The sequence below is a fragment of the Pygoscelis adeliae genome, unplaced genomic scaffold (genome assembly GCF_000699105.1).
Source record: "Pygoscelis adeliae isolate BGI_AS28 unplaced genomic scaffold, ASM69910v1 Scaffold248, whole genome shotgun sequence".
Classification (NCBI taxonomy): domain Eukaryota; kingdom Metazoa; phylum Chordata; class Aves; order Sphenisciformes; family Spheniscidae; genus Pygoscelis; species Pygoscelis adeliae.
The window spans coordinates 947,680-970,429 of record NW_008825302.1 but is presented as its reverse complement, the minus strand read 5'-3'; the positions used below and the strand labels follow the sequence as shown (position 1 = coordinate 970,429).

At 48.0% G+C, this 22,750-nt stretch overlaps 1 protein-coding gene across 1 annotated transcript in view; it reads right to left on the bottom strand.

Annotated features, from left to right (window-relative positions):
- The window catches only part of SIL1 (SIL1 nucleotide exchange factor), a 79,171-nt gene that overhangs the window by 37,444 nt on the left and 18,977 nt on the right, over window positions 1-22,750 (bottom strand). Inside the window, 3 exon segments of the mRNA XM_009330010.1 lie at window positions 3,529-3,720; window positions 6,710-6,806; window positions 8,065-8,185. Of these exon segments, the coding sequence (XP_009328285.1) occupies window positions 3,529-3,720; window positions 6,710-6,806; window positions 8,065-8,185 (410 nt within the window).

Here is a 22,750-nt window from a genome sequence, read left to right as displayed (position 1 = left end):
CGCACCAAAATTGGCCATAAGATGGATATTTTAGGTACCCAAGAGAATGAAGAAGCTACTTAGCTTTATGTCCTACGGGTACGTCTTTACCAAAGCAGGACCTGGGGAGCTACAGCTCGTCTCTTCTCCCCAGCAGGACAATACCCACCACTTGCTGTCCCCTCTGCAAAACCGGTGACAGAAAGACGATCCCTGCAGGTCTGCTGGGGCTGATTCGGGATTTGCAGCAGCTTTTGTATCCTTTCAGATCCTATTCTTTTAACTGTCCCTATAAACTGGACCTGCCAGACCTCTTTTCTGCAGACCCATCTTTGTCTACAAAGAAATCTATGCAGCAACCCAATTTCAGCTACCAGTGGGTGCTTTTATTGCTCAGCCTCTGTAAAAACTCTGAGGCTGTTTTAATGCTGGAATTGGACGTTGACTTCTGCTCAAGAGGGAATGCATAGACAGGCAGAAGTTTGCATCCAGCATCAGTCATGGTAAAACCAATCGTCCCTGTATGCTCATCAGCACTGGAGTCCTTCAGGCCAGCCCCAGCGCCAGTGAGACACCTCAACTGCAGAATATAAATTGTGCTGTAAAGCTTATTTTGAAGATGTATTTATTTTTTTTGAGTGGCGTCTGTTGTGAGAGTTCATTCCCTCACTCACCGTTGTAAAACCAACAAAACCCCCAAACCCAACAATGTGAAAGTATTAACCTCTCTGGGGAGCAGAGGCTGCTGTGAGGCAGCAGCTCGTGCCTTGCTTCAGTCCACTGAAATCAGCACAGAAGAAAGCCAAAGATCAAAAGACCTCTTGAGTAAAGTACACAGGCAAGGTGGGAGAGGAGAGGGATGGGAGAAGAGCAAATAAGACAGCAGTTATTCAAGGAGCCGCTTCAGATCGGAGAAAGAAAACGGGGAGGGGAGAGAGAAAATGTTAGAAAATGAGAGCGAGGAAGAAGCAGCATGTCAACCGTATGCAATGAAGAGGAAATTAGCAGTGAGAAATGGTGTAGCATGTCAGAGGAGGGGAGAGAGGAAGATAAGGAGAGTAAATAATTGAGAGAAAGAGCCTGCAACGCATGAGAACGAGTCTTGGCTCTGCACACTGCTGTGCAAGCACCGTGAATTCTGTTTATAAATGAGTTATGCTCTGGCCTCTTCACATTTGCATTCGGTTTTTATGCGTTACAGATAACCTAGCAAGCCAAACCTTCCTGCTCTTTCTCCAAGATGGGCTCCCAAACATGCCAAGTTGAATCCTGACTGATGAGAAGCAAACCAGAGCTGGCAACCAAAAGCTGAGCAAACACAGAGCCCTTGGGCTGACTCTTCAAGAGCAGGAGAGAGCATCTCTCCCCCGGCTCGGCACCGGCCACAGCTTCCCCTCCACTCCATTGCAGCTAGCTCGGAGGCACGTGCTGCTTCACGTCCCAGCGCTCCGGGATGCCCGTGACCACGCCACGGAGTGGAGAGCATTCTTTGCTTGCAAACCCTGCAGGGCACAGCATTTTCCACTCAACAGGGTATTTTGTGCCCCGGAGGCAACAGCAAGGCAGCCGGGAGCTGAAGGATTAGCAAAAGCCATGGCGCATTACCATTCAGACGGAGGCCAGGGGAAAAGGGAGCAGTGGAGCCGTCACCGGTCCCATGCGTAGGTGCGTGCTGCCCTGGGCCACCCACACCTGCAAGGATCTCTGTCCTCCAGCGGCACAGCCGTGACTCGCCGCAGAGGACTCCTGACAAGTTCAGCCCTTCCAGGGTCGTGCAGCACAAGCGTATTTGGCTGCTATTCAGTAATTACATTAAGCCAGTGCTGCTAAAGTCAGTACCAAGCAGAGATAATGCTCTGGACGCATTCAACTGGCTGGAAGAAGAAAGAGGAGGAAAAGCCACGCTGGCTTAGAGACAAGTCATATTTCTTATCAGCTTCCTGCCTGATGAGAAGGTGCTGCCCAGCCATCTGCCCCGACAGCGCAGGCACAGAGCAACGTTGTGATCGATGCACAAAGGAGTCCTCTGTGCTCCCTGCCAGCCTCCCTGCCATTTCCCCCCTTCTGACCCTTTTGACGCTGGATGTGGTTCCCTTTGATGCTCCAGGCCCCGCACAGGGAGCGGGGACCGCTTCCCTGCTCCTCTCGCCTTTCTGAAATTGTTTGCCCCATCCCGTGCTGCAAGCAGGCAGGATTTTATGCTGGAATAGTCCAGACTGTTATTCTGGAAATCAAAGCATCCCAGGGTGTTTGGGGGTTGCTGTTCAGCATGCCTGGCCTGATGCTCTGGCACCCTTAACCAGACAGAATTAGCCCTGAGTATAAATACAAAGCTCTTTGGGCGCCCATTGTTCACACTTATTCTCCGAGTCAGACAGATGCCATCAGTGAAACAAAAGCATTGAGAACAAATGGCAAGGAAGCCTCTGCATGCATGTGACAGAGATTTAGCGTGGAAATTCAAGACAAAGAGCCCTGGAAATAACACTTCTATTAGCTGGTGCATGGACTCCATCTCTCAGCAGCTCATTCCTTCAGCTATTTTCCCCAAAATGCCACGTTTGGTTTTAAGAAGTGCCATTCCAGTGAAAGGTCTTGCACTGGCATCTCCCAAGAGTTGTCCCAGCCACCCTCTGAAAAGATGAAGTCACTGAGAGCAACACTGGAAGCAGACTCTCCCAGTCTGCTCCAGACTCTCCCAGTCCCTGGGGAGGGAGAAGCCCAGCCCTTTCCCACGAGGCAGAACACAGCCTCGATGCCCGGACACCCAACCCAAGCCGCTGCAGCGTGGGAAGGCACCGAGCACAAGGGAGGAGAGCGGCGTGCCCGGAGCCTGCAACCAATGGGAGGTAAAACTGTGCGAGCTGAAGCAGAGCAAGAGAGATCAGAGGAAAAAGTGTGAGCATAAACCGGAGGAAGCGAGATTTCAGGAAATATACTCAACTCACACAGAGCCAATTAGCACGGCTCAGCTGATGCTCAGCAACTTGCCATTTGCCTGAGCCTCTTCAGTCATTTCTGCCACTGGCCCAGCTGAGAGAGAGGCTCTACATGCCATTTCTTACTCACGCCAAAACAAAATACAGGGTTTTGGGTGGCTGCTGTCTTCCCTGGTACAAAGACATTCTCTGTGAACTGCTGTAAGGGGACCTACCTGCAACAACAGATGCTTTCCATGGAAGAAGCGAGAAAATAATTCTTTTTTTAGCAGCCATCACTATACTTACCCCAAAATGGCAGATAAAACCCCATTTTCCATTTCATGATATTTAGCATATAGAAGAAGAAAAAGAGAGGGCAAGAAAAAAAGCCTGAGAACAGACAACAAATCAGGCAACACTAACCCTGTTCACTACTGGTACGAGCGATGATTTATCCAAACTTGCATATAAAATAAGCCTGCAGTAGCCCTCTGCTGTCTGTTATTGTCCCAGGATTATGATAATTCAGCAATTTGTATTACCTGATACCAATAAGAAAAATAAACCCATGTTTATGACACCGTATCCCCTGGATTTTACATGGTAGTTACTAATGCATTTTTGTTACCTGGTGAACATAATATTCAAGATCATAAAGCGCCGCTACTTTTTCATCCAGCGTGGAGGCAGAGCTGTTGAATTTGCTGATTAATTTAACCATAATTTCATAATCTGTTTCCATCTTCACATTCAGCTTTTCAAACTCCTCCTTCAGCTGCTCTATGGGCCGGAACTTCTTCCTCACCTCTTCCTCATGGGCCTTGAAAGCAGGAGGAGGAAACCAGATATGAAGGCAGGTGATAAAGAGAGCCAAGAAAGACGTAGAAAGAAACCCCAGCCCCAGATTTTCAAGAGGAACCTGGCTGTCTACACAAACGGATTTACCGCTGTGCATCAGAGATGCAGGGGCAGCACTGGAGGGCCCTTCTGAGAAGCCCAGGAACCCAGTTATCTGTAAGATACCCACCTTGGGTACCAGCGAGCACTCCCCAAGGAACTGAGCCTGTACCTAGGGCTTTGTACACCATTTCTACGTCCTATGTGCCTTCCAAAACAACGTAAAGCCCAGAGGCAGGAGGCACTGCTGTTCTCTGTTTGCCTACAAGTGGATGTTCTCAAGACCTGGCTGCAAAAAGCCCTGAGCAACCTTCCCAGTCTCACGGCTGACCCTGCTTGGAGCCAGAGATGGGGCTGGAGACCTCAGATGTGCCGTCCAGCCTGAACTGCCCAGTGACTCCGTGCCAGTGACATCAAGGAGATCTCCTCGGACGTGTATTGAAGACGCTTTCGTCATCCCAATCGCTTAACACGTTTCAGGATGGCTTTATCTCTCAGGGAAACGTATGCACTCGCTGCTGGGGCCAGAAGCTGTCAGAAAGCAAGGCGGGAGGACCGGCTGCAAGATGGGGGCAGCTGAAGTGCCGTGCCGTGGGGCTGGGCCAGGAGATAGCTCGTCCTGCACCGCAGCTGGTCTCCCTCATACAAACAGCACTCCAAGAGCTGTGATGAACCAAGAGAGCTGCAGAAAGGCATGCGGTGAGGAGGAAAAGCCTCTGCCAGAGATCTAAGAAAGCCCCAGAGCCAGCAGGGACCAATTCTCCAGCATCAGCACTGGTGACACTGGGGCAGGCAGGGACAGAGCCTGCTGCTGCAGGGGACAGAGGAAGCAGAGAGGCCAGACTGAAATGGGCTGCCCCAAGAGCAGGAGAAAGCAAGAAAGCCCCTTCTGAAAGGGATTCTGCCACAAACATAAATACCAAAATATGTTTTTACACAGGAGTGACCCCCAAATAGAGGGTTTGCACATGCAGCGCTCCCCCCAGCAAGCACTGCCCAGCTCACCCGCGTGCGAACAGAAGCCGAATGCTCGAGCCATCAGAGGAAAAAAAAGAAAAACAAACCCCAAAAGAGTGATTGAAGCAAAGCACTGTCAATCTGATGGCAGCCGTACAAGCGGCGCTAATGACTACTGGCCTAATTACTATAGGTACTGCACGTAACAGAACGCCATCCCAACCCCAACCGCACAGAATTGCTTTTGCAGGAACATAGATGGGAACACGCTTGGTGTAACTCAATTTACTTTGACACAGTTACTTCAAGGATGAATTTGCTCCCTGCAGGAGTGATTTTAAATGGAGTACTTTAGGTCCATTAGATGTAGCTGTTTTTAGCCCAGTTGCTGGGACAATAGCTATTCTAACAGAGTTTTTAAAAATATGGCTTATTTTCACATAAGAGAGTATCACTAATTTTTGCATTTAAATGACACTCATTTCAGGAAGTCCTGCTATCACTAGTGCTGGCTGCTACATAAGTAATCTTTCAGAGAACTAAATAATGCCCCAGTGCCAGATAGGGGAAAAAAAGACTTTCTGCAACTCCAAGACTTTAGAGCCTTGACTCCTACCTCAGTTTTCCTTCGACTGAGACAACGTCGAGGCAGCAGGAGGAGCTAGGGCCTAAGGAAATACTGCTGAGTGGAAGAGGGGAAAAAGGCTGTGATCCACCTGATGAGTCGCACGTCATCCCCTCAGTGTCATGCCAGTGGCCAGGGACCAGCTCCAAGCGTGGAGAGGGCTGAAAGCAGCACTGATATTCTATTTTACTTTGGATTGTGGACTATTTGTAGCTAAATGGGAAACTTGCAGCTTATATAAGGAAACTTCAGCCTATGCTTCACCACAGCCATTTGGTTTTTACTAACCAGGGCATGAGATTGGAAACTTAAACCATGAGATCACTTCTGGATCCAGCTGTGCCAGTGGCAGGGGATGCTATGTCCAGTGGCTTGTCAGCATCACCCAAACCAGAACAGAAGCACCTCAGCTGCACAACACTTTTTGTACTTCCTCACGCTAAAAGGAGGACAGTGAACAGCAAAGTAACTTCCTTTACAAACACCGTCAACGCTGCAATCCAGTCCGCTTTGGGGGTCTGCAGTCATTTTTGTGAACCAAGCGGCAGTTGAAGAAATAAATCAAAACAACGGATAAAAATACATCCAAACAATGGAAAGGAAATCAGCCCGTGGGTTCACACAACCGTTTGCAAGCTACTCTTTTGCAAAATTAATTCAGGTCTAATCACACTGCTATCAGAAAACTTCGGGGAGCAGCATCACACCAGAGAGCTTACTGAACGTACCTGCTTTGGGTTCAGGAAAGATCCCATGGCTTCACTTTAGCATTCGTACACCAAGAATGGCAGGAAGAAATTTGGTGTCCGGAAGGCTCATGAGGATGGTTATGTGGACACTGTGTGTCTAGTTTGCTAGTTGAGATCCCACCCACTTGAGTAAAGACCAGAAAGCAGCAGCATCTGATGGCTGATCTGTTGCTAAAGTGCGGATCTCAGCCCACTCCACCACTGCAGCCCCTCTCCCCCTCGACAGCCCGTGGGATAATTATTACCAAGAAACACCCTGAACTGTGAGAATATACTTAAGTACTTATGAGCAGCTTGCAACATAAGGCCTTTAAGTTTCAAATTAATAAAACGGACCTGAACAAAAGTTTTCTATTTTTACAGAAAACTCAGGATTAGTACAAAAAGGGGTGAGAGTTTCCCAGGGAACTATATCAGTAACAGGCTAGCAGAGGTATTTTAGGTCCATATTCACCAGAGGATTAGCCTGCATAGTATTTTCCCAAGCAATTACTTTAACCATCATATTTCTGAGATGTGTAACGTGGCGTGTTTGCATCCATGGACTGTGCATTGCTTTAGAAACAGGGAACTCTCCTTACCTTTCTTTCTGCCTTCTCACTTTCCTTCATTTTAGCCAACGCCTTTTTGAGCTCCTGGGATGTGAATGAATTTGAGTCAACATCCACCTTGCCCAGCCTTGCAGAGGAAACAAAACGAAACGTTATGAGTGAACAACTGTATCTATAATATTTTCATTGTGATATACTAGCAATGGGTAATGTCAGGAGGAAAGGAACTAAGAGGGTGAGATTTCCATGCATCTCACTTAAAACACACAAAAAACCTCCACACTCAAGAAAAGATTAGTCCGAGTGCTATATTTTGTGTGTGGTTTGCAGACACCTCACCCTGACAATCAAAAAAGGCTCTGTAATGTGCACGCCGACCCAAAATCTCAAGTCCTAACGCAATAAAAATAGCTGATTAATTTATGCCTCTGAATTTCATGTAGCAATATAAAAAAGCAGGAAATGTTTCAGAGGAAAAATAAAAAGCACCACTGTGCCACTAAATCATTGCTAAGGACTTGCAAGCTTTAACACGGAGATTTACAGCTGAAGTTCTGATGATTGTCATACACAAAGTTAGGGCAAGAGTAAATCCAAGCAGAAATTACACAGAAATACTACAAAACATGTCGTGTTGCTCTTTATGCCTATCTCATTGGTTCAGAGTGTTTATCTGGGCCACAAAGAATCCTGCACAGAAAAAAGGAAAGCCAACTGTTGAGGCATCATGAAGCTAAAGAGCCTCTCCATGCTCTGAACAGGAGTAACTGGGGCAGCGAGGGAAGCCGGGGTAAATCCCACGCACTTTAGGACAGAAAGTTGCCCACGGTAACTAAACCTGCCTTTGTTATGAGTGTGCCAAGGGGAAAGTCAGCGCCAGTGAAACTTTTAAAACGAATTTAAAAAATGTGGGTGCAGGGAAGGCTGTGCGATCCAAGGAGCGCGTCGGCAGTAACTGATGTGTAAATGAATGCTGCAAGCCTGCTGGCTGCACCAAGCTAAAAACGCTGTATCTGGCTCAGGTCAACACAAAGCCCCTCACAACTGCTCTGATGGTTTAAGCTCAGAAAGTTTAGTTTCAGACTGATTGCTGCAGACATTTCAAAGGACTAAGTGCCATTCAAAGAAGCCACATTGCAAATTTAGTTTCGGTGTCATGGCATGAGAAGCCACGAAGGTGTCTCTGAACATGCACTCATGGCACTTCTACTGCCATCCCGAAGGGATCACAAAAGACAGGGCTCCCTTTTCAGCACTGCTGAACTCTTAAACCAGCAATTAAGTCTCAGGAAGAGACGGCACTTGAGTGCACCAGGGAACCCGGTCTCTAATAAAAGACATGAAACCCACAGCCCACCTGCCCCTGATGCTTTGCATCACTGTACCTTTTTCTTCTTCTCTCTTCTCTCATGTCACTCTTTCAATTTTCACTATCTGGGAGCTTGGCTTCTCTGTCTCCTGTCTGCAGATTTAATCGTACGTGTGACCCTGCAGGAACAGCTTGACCTAGAAACAAAGGTCAGATTATTTTAGGGCACGTGCATTATTTCAGCTTTGCGCATGGATGGTGAGCTGAAGGCGCACACTCCTACCTGAGAGAAAGAGATAAAAGCCTCGTCCCGCACTGTGAACGGCTATCGGCTGCCGACCGCTCTCCCCTCCAGCAATGCTTCTTTGACACAAGTGCTGTTTTAGCCCCGCAGAGAGGCCACCCTGACCCACTGAACACGTCCCCATGCAGCCGGGCTGGCTCTGTGCTGCGGGGGAGGAGGGACCCCGAGCAGAGCAGAGCACCGGCTCCCTTCTCCCTCCCGGGCCAATTCCTAAGGGAGCACTAAAACTCCACATCAGGAGCGGATTTGGAGACTACTTGGAGAAAGGGGAATTGGTTGCTGATTGGGGTAGACGGCATAAAATACAGCTGCCAAAGTGAAATCAAAGCATACCGCAGAGTACAGCCAGGTATGCTGCATATCAAGTGTTCCGAGGCGAGGCTGTGTTGGTTTGGAAATACTGTATTAAAAGGAATATATGATCACTACTATCTACCAACAAAAATACAAGGAATACATTAAGCTTTGGTTTTAAATGCAGAAAAGATGGGAAATTCAGACTGGTTTTTTCTTGGTCACAATTCACCACACAATTCATGTCACGATGGCCAGCCGTCGCAGAAGGATGGAGAGATGGCAATATTTGGTTGCTGCTTCTTGATGTTGCTTCATCTTCTTTTAATGCAAAAAATCTGCCTGCTTAGGAGAGCAGGGTCGCAGCTGAATGAATATGGAGATCTCAGCTGCACACACGCAGAAGCGCACGGACAGACAGACAGACACACAGCCGCTCACGCTCCTCTCTCTCGATGAGGTTTCCCTATTCAGCCTTTCCTTTATCTGTCTCCTTTTACCTAAAAAGATGTCTAGGATAAAATAACACAACATGCAGGACACAGATAGCATCTCCTACCAAAGGGAAGCGAAGACAAGGATAATTATTTTGTACAATAAATACGTATTCTCAAATATCAAAAGATATGACAAAATCCTCTAGTCTAGGGAACGATGTGATTGATCCCTCCCTCTTCAAGACCAAAGAGACATTTCACTGATCAAAGGACCTGGTGCTTCCTACAGAAGAGTGGGATGTTTGTCACAATTCAGACAAAAACATTTCAAAGCCCAAAGCCATCCAGCAGGTATAAATGCATTTAGAAAAAAACAGGAAAATTCATTTTGGAGGATTTCCTATTAAAACAGGGTGCATTTCCCTCCACCATATCCTGTCCACGGGAAGTTGCATTGGTCAGATATGCGAGGGGACAGACGTGATTATCCTCCCATCTTAAACTATGCAAGGACAAGCTAGATATGCCTCCGCCGCACTCAGCGCGCTTTCCACCGATGTGCTGTGGAAAGCACATCGGTGCTTTCCTTCTCCTGCTCCTTGTGATATGCAGGAGAGCTGTAATCTATATGTCTCTCTAGAGGAGCATCTTCCCACTCTGAAAAGGTGAGCTTTGCAGGAATTCACTGCGACAGCAGAGCTGCCCCCCTCGCAGGTGATGCACGCAACGCAGCCGGGACGTGCCAGTCGAAAAGGAGTTTGTAGGATCTCCACGAAAAGGACGACATCGTGTCTCCTCTCCCTGTTTCAAGAGACACCGAGGCAGGGAACTGCCAGCAAGGAAAAAAAATATATATATAAAATGGCATTGCGTGCTGAACATACCAATGCACGAGGACATCCTCCTCCTCCACGGGCACGAACAGCACTCAGCGGAGGAGAAAGCGAGGGGCAAGCTGGGTCCTTCCCCTCCCAAAGCCAGCGGCAGGTTCATGCCACAGCAGGACAAACATACTGCTTTATTAAATAAACCAAGAAAGACGTCTCTGTTTTCAGCAAAAAGATTGGTGTAGTCACTTAAAATATTCCAGATGTTTGAGACAGGATGAGGTCTTCAGTCTTGTTTAGTTTGGGGTATTTTGAAGTATTATTTACAAAGTGTGTTTGAGGGTGGGTTGACTTGAATAATGTGATTAAAATTGCTGATTTAAACGAGCAAGCTGGAAATCCTGAATTTTAATCGTGTTTCAATATGTAGCTTCTAGACACTTCCCTTAAAAATAGTTGATTCTCTTTGATTCCTATAATTTGATACTATTCAACAATTGGGAGCACGCACCGGAGCGATACATATGTAAGCAATTACACAGCTTCACGTGCTGTTGATACAGAATCACGCTCTTAATAGCTTTTCCCCCCCTAGAGGAATTAATTTTTTTATTTATTGTTTATATTAAGTTGCATTTAGGAAATGAAACTAAATTAAAAAATAAAAAACAAGTTTATATTTAAGCAATTTTCTGACCTTTTTTCTCCTTGACACCTTAGAAAAATAAACGATGTCTCTCCAAACAGGTATGCATTGCATGTCTGCATTACTGAATGAAGCTGAACGGTCTCACTTTCCAGAGATCTCCAAATCCCACAGCCGCTAGACCTCATCCTGTCCTACTCCCTCGCTCCTTATAAAGGGAAAGAAGAGTTTCCATTCTAATTAATTTCCCACCTCCGAATCATCTACCCAGTGAGTAGAAATAGCTGCGAAACCCCCTCCATGAACCTGCAGAAAAGGCTGTATCTGCCGGAGGAGGAAGCCAGCAAACTCCTTCCCCCACAACCGGTTTGTATTCTTTACCGCTTAAAAAATATCCCATACTTGGAATTTTTTAAACCACAATTGAAGTTATTTGAATACACGTTACTGCATCAACTTGGGTTGACGGATCTAAGAGAAAGCCATGGGGTTTAAGCAGGCCACCCAGCATCCCTGACGGGGACGTGCCGCCCGCCTGCCCCTCAATCACTCAGCCCTTCGTCTTGCAGCCGAAAAGACAGCGTCCAGCAGGTAAAATACTTCCAGAGGATAACACACCCTTGCCACTGCAAGAATGACAAGGTATTTATTGGGAATAAATGTCAAAGCAAAGCAACAGCGTTTATTTTCCAAGCTGATCCTCTGGCAATACGCTGCTATGACGATATTATTCCTGTTCGTGATTTAATCCCTTTATCTACTGGCACCCACTGCGGCTGCAGAAGCATCAGGATGGGCTTTGCTGTCCTGCACGAGCCGGAGCACGACCGCTTTCTGACTTAGACCGCTCTCCGGACAAACTGTCGCCACGCCTGGGTGCTGCCAGGCATCCGCAGCCTAAAAGCGCGTGGTCTTTTGGAGGTCTTCCCGGTGCATTAGCCTTCATCTTATTTGGGTGTGTTCAAGTCTGCCCTGAAAGTTGCTTAAAGTGATGCTGAGGAAGAATTTAATTTATAGTCCTATTGTTTTAATCTTGGTCAGCCAGATTTTTTCAGACATCCGTTTATTTCTTCTTATAATATATTAGACGGAGTAACAGCACTGGAGTCAGCTTCAAGGCAGCAACTCACTTGCAGGGGTTCTGCTGACATTTATAAACTGATTCTATTTCTCTCTTGTGTTTTATGCTATCAGCTAAACCTGTCGACTTAAATTATTGCCTTGTAACCAAATCACAGTTATCTGTTATTCTGTTATGTGTACGTTTCTGAAGCTCTATACCTATATCAAGCTTCGCAGAGGTTGAAAACAAGACGGTAAATAAATAAACAAATGGAAAACAGAACACGCTTCCACCACGCTCACAACTAAGGCAAGAATCAGGCACGTTATATACAGGATAACTAAAAGCAGAGAGCTGCTGTGCTGAACATACATCACGTAGTAATATCCAAGTAACCCCATCTCTCCTTTTCTAGACCAACCAAATGACCAACTGTGTTTCCTCACTAAATGAGAAAGGTCTCATCCTGCTCAGCTCCTTTCCAGTACATTATTCCATTTAGTGCTGGCCACAAGTGGTTTTGCAACTCTGCACAGGGACAAGGCTGAGCCCCAACTCACTACACAGCAACAGGCAGGCATTAAAAATAACCGGGCAAGTTTTACATCATACATAGACATGCAAATCTCGCACCGAGACCATGCAATAACTCACTGTGCTCCTGGCAGCAGCCTCCCCATCCCCTACCCACCCCTTGGACCTCCGAGCTGCCACCCATCCACCTGCCCAGCAAGAGAAGCGCAAGAGGGACATGAGACTCTCCCCCTCCAGAAACACCTTCTGGCACTACTTCGTCCCCTATGGCAGAGAAGTGTTCTCCTGGGAAGGATCCTGCAAACAGAAGAAAGGGTGATCCAGCTCGCCGAGGAGGATCCCCTGGTTTCTCCCCAAGTGAGCGTCCTCGTTTGCCATTGAAAAAAAAAAAATAAAGAAAAAATCTATTAACAGTGTGAACACAAAACCCAGTTATGAGTCAGTAACTGGCTCTGCAGTTCTCAGAAATCACCCTGGTATCTGAGCAAGCGTCAGATAGGATCTACCTTTCTTTACTCTTTGTTTCTCTTAGCACAGGGGAGTGAGGGGAAAGGGACTTTCTTTCTAATACAGGCAACAAAAGAATCTGCAAGCCAATACACGAATGTTCCCAGCAAAACAAAGCAGCACTACTGCAATATTAAAAATAATAAGGCTGCACAAGACTGACAGAGCATCCACAAAAAGTTATCTGATGGCACCGTACTTAGTCCTTTAATAAAATAATGGAAAAAAAAAACTAAAACCCACAAGGAGACAAATCCTAGGAAACAGCAGAGCTCCCTTCTGCCGCATAGGGGGACACAACCGCCCCGGCACTCGCCAGGCTGCCGGCTCCTGCGGCGGGCCCTGCCTGGGGAGAGGACGGGATTTCACACGAGCACGGTGGTCTGGCTGCACGAAGATGCCGCCCGTTTCTCACGCTGAATGCTGGGCTCAGAGGAAAACAGAGGAACCGGCCCTAGTCTGATGGGGCTTGGTGCATGCTCTGACTCCAGACTCTCCAGTTAGCACTGTCGAACTAGGAAGCAGCAAAGCCTGGCTTTTCTGATTTGGTTTTTTTTTTTCCCCTTATAAGGGTGAGTCATACCACTCCTTGGATCGCTTGTTATTTCAAAACAGAACATTTTTATATACAAAAGGAAGGGAAGATGTGTGGAAGATGCAGGTCAAGAAGAGATGGATTACTGATGCGAAGAGGAAGCCCAGAGCCTGAATCCCATTTTGCTACTCCCTGCCCCTTTTTCACTCATCCACATCCTTTTGTATTAGTTCGCTTTCTGGCACTCACCGATCCTCCCAGTTAAGTGCCACCAGAAAAAGTCATTAATATGCTATATATCACCTCTTCCAGACAGCTAGCCGAGAGGTTTAACAGCATCAGGCCTGGAAGCTCCCCTCAGAAGCCACCCCAGCATCCCCCACCGTACCTCACCCGCAGTACAGGCAGTGAGACAGCTCAGACACCTGCATCCACATTTCAAGTAGAAACTCCTACAACGCCGGACGAAATGCTTTACAAAGCCACTTCATGTGCATCTCTTATTTCCATTAGTTCTGTACTTCTGCTAGGAAACCACAGCTGCCTGTTGAACGCAGCACATCCTTGGAGAAGCACCGTCCTGGTCACTGCCCGGTGCTCCTGGATTTCTCAGGTCCACACCATCAGTGGCAGCAGGAGCTGTAATTACCTACTGTAATTAATTCTAGAGAAAACTCTTTTATAATCACTGTATGTTTGCCATGTTCATGAACTGTGCCTTAAGCACGTGCTTGCGGCAGCTGTAGGGGAGGGGATGCTGGATGAACCCCTGCCGTGACCCACCGTGGCCATTCCCATCGTGCCACTTCTCCCAGGGGCTGCCTGCCTCGGGGCTGAAGGCAGCCGTGCTGCCTCTGCCTGCAAATGACAAGTCCTGGTGATGGCAGGCTGGTTTTATCGCCATTATTTTGTCTTATCATTGCACCTCGATACGGACAAAGATCCTGCTGTGCAGAGGGCTGACAATGATAAAGAGACATCCTTCCCTTCCTGGGATTACGGAGGAAACCATGAGAGAGGAGTTTTGTCCTTACAGCACGAGCAAACAACTCAAACTGCTGTTTTCTTCTGCCTCCCAGAGCATGCAGACAAATACTGAGCAGGAAGGGCCTGATCCCCAAGCCACAGATATTTAGCTCTCAGCAGCAACTCGCACCAGTGTCTTCCAGAAACGTCTGAATGTGATGAATTGTTGAGAGACTGAACGAACAGTTAAAAAAACCTCAACAAAACCAAGGATATTTCACATAAAAGACACTTTAGTTGGTTAGCTTATCTGACAAATCTTTTATATAATACTCCAAGCTATGCTAAAAAATATCCTGCAATTCGACCTGTCAAAATGGTGATGTCTAAATTCGGCATCTTCTCCAACACCGATTTTGCACCACGCTGCAGCAGAGCAGGGACAGAAGCCACGTGAAATGCCTTCAAGCCTGCCAAGGGCGAATCTGTTCCCAGTTCAACACCCAACGCTGCTGCTAGCAGCAAAGTCATCCCCGGGAAAACCCCAAAATCGCTGCACTGATACACCCCGACACAAAGTGCCACCGTCTCTGCTCTTGCCCGGGTCCTTATGTGTCTCAAAGGAGCAGCACTGCTTTCTGCCGGACTTGACCCCTACTCAACAGGGCGCAGAGAAAGGGCCCTTTCCATTCCAGTTTCTCATTTAGCAAGAGAGAAGCTACTTACTGGTGCTTGCTGGGCTACTGTTTTCCCATGGCTAATACCGCAGAGATCACTGTGTGGACTCAGGGTGCTAAGGGCTCCACACAACCGGGATTACAGGGAGACGTGCCCACAGTAAACCTTGGGAGAACTTTCTTTCCTGCATCCTATGATTTTTAATGCCAACCGCTTGCTTGCTGCAGTAAACACAGAATCATAGAATAATGACCATGTGTTTAAACACCATCCATCAGGCCTACAGCTCAAACATTTGTTTATCTGAAAAGGGGTTTAGAGACACTCTTTTGTCCTAGTGCTGAGAGGTCTTCTCTGTAATTTGTTTCCCTCGGCAGATATAATGAAAATGTCTTTAAAATGATGCCAGAATCAAATCCCTCTTTCCGCAATTTGATCCGCAGCTAGCGGAGAACAAAGCGTCGCAAGGAAGGGGCTTTCCAGTAAGTAATACTTGGTTAGACATGCGAAAGCATCAGTTATATTTGGACACTCGGTTGAACAACCACTTAGGACTGCCAATTTAAACCCATCTAGCGCTCTCCCACGGCACTGTATTTATGTTCTCTCAATTGATCAGCAAGCGCTGGGGAGGGGGGGCCATGAGCCCAGTTATTCAAATCGGCGGCACCCTGCGAGCACCGGGCTCCGGCTCCTAACGCCTCTTGCCAAATCCACCCGCTGCCTGTGCTTGGCTTCACCTCTGGCTCCGGCAGCGGGAGAGCGGAAGGGGAGAGGCAGGCGAACCCAGCGGTGACAGGCAACGGACCCTGGTTGACGCTGTCAGAGCAGGTCTGTTTAACTCATGCCGACCATCGCCAGCGGCCAGAAAGATTATTCTGCACGTAGCCCAGCCTCGTGCAGGGGCATGCACAGAGCCAAGCTAGCTGCCTGCCTAAAAAGCCACCAAACTTTGAGCCTCTCATGGCAAGATAACCACCGAGGACGAGAGCACCGGCTGTCACGCGCAGGGCAGAGCACATACCTCCCAGGAGGTGTCTGCCGCTTTCCGGGATGCTCTGAGACAGTAAGCAATGGAAGCGAAGGCGGATGCTAGCGAGGTCCCTGGGGAGGAAGATTCTTAGGGAAGGAGCGATGGGAGGGCTCAGGAGAGGACATATGGTGCCCCTCTGATGGGAGTCGCTGCTGTAGCATCTGTTGATATATCTTCTGCTGCTGCCAATACAGAAAAGCTTCATATGGCAGAGTTCCTCGCAACAAGTGCTTCTGCCCTTCCACCTCCCTCTCTGCAAAGGTTTCTCTCTCACTTGCACTGCAACAGCAGAAAATACACCAGGAAAAAAATAATAGCAGGGAAGGAGGAGGAAGGGTTGCCCTTTTGTAAAATTGGCAAAAACACATGTTTTCACTTTCTAAGCAAACCCTTATCTCCAGTTTCAAGCCAGTCATTTCTTATGCATTACCACACACCCTTGGTTACAGCATGATGCATGTGCTTAGTGATTCAATACGAAGCACTTAATTTATTTTCTCTTTTGATATTGGGCTCGATTCTGTGAACTGTAGCAGTTTAGAGCGTTTAATCCCACAAAGGTCTGGGCAGCAGCAGAAAAGTAGAGATTGAAGGTGTCCAGCCACACTGATTATTTCAGCTATCAAACGGCATATGCTGGGCTGCACGGACGCTGCAGTGACCTTTGTCTCAGCATGTCGCCAAGTCAACATCCAAGCGAAACATTATTTACAAAAGCCAGTTTTAATCCCTCTCCGGCTCACTAAGTTATTTATCCCCAAGCCTAAACTACTTCATAATGTCACTGCAACCTATTAAATAATTGTCATCCCACAGGTGTATTTGTTACACTGGAAAGCCCATCTGGGATGCTGAAGGCTTATCTACGTTCAGAGAAGATCAATGCAGAGTGTAGGCAGTCAAGGACGAGGGGGGTGACCAGGAGAATTGAGAACCTGACAAAATGAACTGAGGATGATATTTATTCTGCCGAATTTTAGGCACCTAATACCTTTTTGAGCCAGGCACCGTTGGCTTCTTTACTATGACAGAGATTAACACCTCCGGAACATCATCGACCACAGCTGTCTTCCACATCTGTCACCCTCAGAGAGCCTCTCTTCCTCTCCCCAGTGACTGTTGAGAGGGCCACCACAGATGAATGTAAGGGCAGAGAAAGCCACCCCCAAAGAACCCAGCAACGCAGAGGCATGGAAAGGACACAACTACTCCCTAGGGAGGGATAATCTGTCAGGACCAACACCAGTGTGAGAACCAGGAAGTCTGAGCTGGCCAGGATTAATCTGCAGTTGGTAACGAGGAGCTGAAGCCTAAGATTGTGCTACAGGAGGAAAAAGGGACCAAAAAAAAGGAACTATTTTCAAGGGGAAGGCTGGGAAGCTCAAGAAGGGGTCTTCATGACCAGGTCTCAGCAATCTCTGTTCCTGTCCTCAGCTTCTGTGTTTATAACTCAATCAAGGCTGAAACTGAAAAGACAGACACGTTTGACAGAGGAAAGCCAAACTCCCTCCTCCAGCTATCACCGGGAGCGTTTCAGGATACGCTGTACTGCTGGCAAGGCGTGCAGCTTGTTGACTCGGATTGCATCTCTACTCGATGCGTGTCAGCTGGCTTATCACATGCTTTCACACCAGCGGTCGCAGTAACATCCCGGCACCAACGTTTCCCCAAGCCTCGAGCATCCCCCAGAGCCAAGAGAGCCCAGGTCTGCAGATGGTTGGACAACATTTCCCCGGTTCAACGCTGAAAGGTGCCTGATCCAAACTGCCTGGCTGCAAGACTAGCAGAACGCATTGCATAAACTCGTCTGCCAGCTACGCTGCCAAGCTATAGTGAGAACGAATTTGAATAATAAAAGCTGGAATAAGAAGATGCCTCGGAGAGAGCGTTGGTATAGTGCTTTCCTAGCTTCAATTTAAAGCCTCGTTTCTGGAGCTAATGCAGTCGTAGGGAACATTAGCCTAATTTTTGTCAAGAGAACTTGCCAACACTGCAGTATTTAAGGTAGATGCTAAGGACTTGTATTATATCGCAGATAGATCACTAAGAAAGAAAGTAGTTGTGCCACACTTGGTTCACAGGTAAATAAACTGAAATTCTCCCTGGGCCTAATCAAGGGATGCTGTTTTATAACACCACGTGTGCGAGCAGCCTCACATTTTATCAGTGCACACACTGCAGCTGAGATCAGATCCAAATCCACCATGGGGTTAGATACAGGAACCCACAGGGAGGTGCTTTAGGTGGGCCAGTCGCTGGAGATGGGCACCCAGGGACACAGAACCTGTCATTTCCCTTCCACAGATATTCGGTAAAACATTTGGCCCAACTCCTGAAGGGTTGGGTCCTTCTACTGATGGTGTTCACCAGTTGAGACACAACCAGTGGACTACGATTTCAGGGCTAAGAGGAGAAAACTGTTGGCAGAAGTAGAGAATTGGCTTTGCCTCCTCAGGTGTTCAAGTAGGAGGTCAAAATCGAACTTGTTTAGCCTGATTTTTAGAGATGCTCCACAGACGAGTCAGCAGAAAGTGAAGAAAAAAAGAGGCTGCACCCTGCATCTTTATAAAAAAACACATTTGCACAATCCTGCCCCCATCATACCCCACTTTAAAGAATTAAAACATTCCCAGGAGCCCAGGTGCGTTAATGCTGGCATGGCTTCACGCTTCCCACATGCCAGCCTCAGAGTTGCATTTGCAACAAGTCCAGGATAACACCGCTTGTGCCGTGGCATAAAGGCTAGTCCGAGACTTGCAGCTTGCTCAGTGCGAAGTTGAAAATGCCCTTTTATTTGCAGCTGTCACTTGGAAGTAACAGCAGAATAACCTTGGCTTTGGAATAGAAATTAGCCTGCGGAGGAAGCCTGTGGGAGCACAACCCCTAGGCTGCAGGCTCGCGGGCAGGAGGGTGGCTCGGCTCTGCTATGGATTCTGCACTCGCAGAACCACCAAATCATTACAATGGCCAGAATGTCCCTTGGGAAGGAAATCCTCTCAAAGATAAATCAATAACTCAGTGTAATTTTAGCATGCAGCCAGGAGAATTTACATTGCCAGGAAGGCTGAGAGCTCTGCCATGGAGACAGAGCCACAGCATCATCAAATGGTCCTGCAGCAGCCCCCTGCACAAGAGCTCAGGCTCTGGGTATTTATTGCAACACCAGGAGCCTGGGCTCCGCCATGCCGGGACCTCTACGGACCCAAAACAAAATGGCAGCAGCAGGGATGTGGTACGGCAAAACTCCCTCGCGACAAACCTACCTTTCCCCAGCTGCATTCCAGCTGCCCTCCTGCGCAGCAGCAGCAGCGTGGCTGCTCTCTGCAGTCATGGCAGCACTGGCAAATGCTCCCAGATCTTACAGGGTAAGAGGCACGCAAATACAAAGCATGAGTTAAAACAGGCACAAGAGTCCAGGAGGAGTGCTACAGCCACAGCCTTCCCCCCTGGCCAGCGTTACAGGGGGTCCCACCAGCCAAACCACCCACAAAATAAGGCAAGACAGTGATACACTGCAGCACACACTGTGATTAATGACACTGCAATTTACGTAATTATATTAACGCGAAGTACACTTGGACCAATAAGTTCAAGGAAACTAATGACACTTTACAGCGCAGTTCAACACTGAGCAGTAACTCTAGCAAAAAAAAAAAAAAAAGAAAAAAAAAGGACCCTAATTATTCAGTAGTTCCTCTCCTCCCAGATTCTCAGGGTCAGCTTGGAGGAGGAGGTGGCCTGAATTATATTTTCGTTTCCAGAACATCAACAGAATTGCTAACTAAGTTCCAGCAGCAAGGTCAAAGCCTGCCCATAGTTATGCATGCCATCCCCCTCCCGACTGCCAGCTCCAGCGAACGGTGGCACCGCTGGACCCAGGAAGATCTCAGGCTGCCTGTGTCCTCTGCGAGCGTGTTTAAAACACCCGTAACACTGTGCTGCTCCTCCAAAGACATGGTACCAGTGCCTCTGCCATCTTTTTCCTCTGGTCCCCAGCATGGATGGAAAAACTACAGCAACTAATTCCTTAGAAGGTAAAACTGGCCTCCCTGAAGCACAGCATGTTTTATGTGTCTAGGACTTGAACCTTACTGAAGATAAGCCTGACAGGCAAACACACAAATACAGCTGGCAGCAATTTACTGTACACCCAGACCACCTACCTATTGCGTATCGTTGTAACCAAAGCACCCAGCAGACGTGGAGCCTGTGCTGCCAACACACAGAGGGCTTGGAAGCAGCCTGCCCGCAGGCAGGTCAAGCAGCAAACACATCCATACCTGCCTGGAGAGCCCTGGAGCAGGACTGCTCACCACCCTGCTTCACAAGAGCTTGAGGCACACGCCAACCCTCCCTATACAGAAAGCTTCTGTTGCTGCTCCTTCTCCTTCGTGCTTTTAGGACTTGCCATGTGCACACACACAGAGGCACACAGAGTCCTCTGTCCTCTTCAGCACGTGCTCTTCCCCCTGCTGCAGCCCACCTGGAGTAACGGATGCACTGTGGAGCGCCTGTGCTGGCCACAGTCATGTCACTCCTCATGCTCTCCTTCGGTCCCACCAGGCTCTCAAACAGATGTGCCCATGCTCCACGAACGCTGACATGCTCCAAGTGCCTATATCTGCAAATCCAACTTCACAGCAGCTACAGACGTGGCCCGCGTTTTCATGTTGTTTCATCAAGACTTGGACTTTGCACCTCTGAAATGCCAAGATCTGTTAGCAGAGCTGATCCAAGGGGCGATGTCAGAGCTCATGCCAGCACTGATCCAAAGAGCTGAGGATGCATTTTGACCACCCCAAACAAAACCAGGACAACCTGTTAAGCTCCTGTGATGCAGAACATGAAGGTGCCCGACAAGCCAGGGCAGAACAACTCTACAAAGACTATATAAAAGAGGAGACCTCACAAGCATACCTCCACGTCCGATATAAAACCAAAATCAAAACCACAATAAAATGAATGGTCACAAGTTCAGTGTCTCAAGATTGCACTCATGGGCTACAAGGCGGCAAAGCTCTCCAGGCAGCTTCCAGGCTCAGCAGCAGCATCCTGCAAGAGGGGACATGCAAAAAGCCAGCTCAGTGATGATCGGGAAGACACATATAAAGTAATCCGTCACACGACAATCTGCGTGCACCCAAGTGTCCTGCAACACAATTAGAAATCAATAGCAAGACGCAGAAACTCTCAACCACACAGTAAAGTATAAAGAACACTTGTAATACTGATTTTAAAAGTGCCTCAGAGAGGACAGTTGCAAAGGAGCCTGAGAAAGCAAAGGAAAATGCCGGAACTGAAGCCTTTTTTCCCCTCAAAAAGACATTAATAATGGATTTTCAATGCAAGAAGAAAAACTGAAACCCACACCAGATTTTCCTGGTAATAACAGCTTTCTGCAAAGCCCAACTATTAATGTAACAGGAACGTCCATCAATCAAGCACACAGAAAGTACTCTGAGAGCTAAAAAAGGAGCAAGCAAACATCTGCTTTTGGCAACTTAAATTTTGCCCTTAAGCGCAAGGAACATAATAAATTATCGGAAGGTTGGGCTTGAAGTCATTTTCTTCCATCCTGGAGAGCTAAATGCTGAGGACAGGGGCAAAGGCACACAAACACGCCACCGCTGTGATTTGTGCCTGACAGAAAATGGGAGAAATGGGCACAATTTCATTTGTAGACTGAGGAACTCTTGAGAAACACCGGTGCCATTCTCGGCACCCACAAGGCAGCGAGCTCCCGATAGCGAACGAGTGGCAACACCCGCAGAGAAGTGACAGTGAACTATTCTTTGAGCCCGCGGCTTTAGCGACGACCATTTTGTCGTTAAGGAAGGCCTCGTGAACCCTTCAGCCATCCTCAGCCTGTCCAAGACTGTCCACACACTGGATCGGTACCAGGGTGGGATGACAAGACATGCAAACTTGCTCTGAGATGACAGTTGCAACCCTCCTCGCTACGGCTCTTCTCTTCCCATTGCCGCACGCTGCCCGCAGGGGGCTGCGGTGATTAAGGCAGGCCGTCGGTGCCTGCGCTTCTCAGTGCTCTCATCAAGCCACGCTTCACATTTTGCGTCCATCCACCCAGACGAGCACTGACTGGGGTGTTAGCAGCAAACCTGAGAAAAGCTGGATTTACACCAGAAAAACCAGCTGCCAAAGAAAGTAATTGGGGTGCCTCCGTGCCTCCAATATTTCCTCTTTTTTAAAACACAGTAGGTCAAAACAAGTGCTGGAGATAATTAACAGAATTTACTGATTCAACCAGAAGAAGCTGCAGGCATCGCTGCAACTAAGTCTTAATAAATTCTGAAGAGTGACACTATAAAATGACATTATGGAAGTCTGTATTTATTGTCTCCCCATGCTTTCTGTATCCAAGGTGCCGCGTTACACTTAATAACAGTTTTTCTCCCCAGCTGCCAGTATTGCAAATCCTGCCTGACACCTGACAAGCTAACCGTTGGGGTTAAACCCTGCCAAATACACACCTGATAGAAAGCTTTGGCAGCATGAACAGGGATAAATGATTAAACTAGTACCGCCCAGGCGATGCACAGGACAGTATAGACTGTCTTCTCACCTCTCAGGTGTGTGGCTCCACAGGGCTCACTGCAGTGCAGCAGGAGGGTATTTTGTCCCTGCTCCACCGATGGAAGAGATGCAAAGAGCAGCCGTTGTAGGAAGGTACCTTCACACACAGCCACGTTTCAGAGCAGAAGCACGCCGAGAACAGCCAAGTATCACGGCTGCGCAGTCCCCGGGAGCGCTGCCGGGCTGCACCACAGCCTGTGCCAGCAGAGCAGCCCCGCCAGTGAGCTTCTGCCCAGTGTCTCAGCAAGCTCTGTGTGAGGCATCGGGAGGTCCTCATGGGGAACCAGAGGTCCTCTGGTTCCTCATGCCAGAACTGCAGGAAATCTCCCTTTACAGGGTTCCCA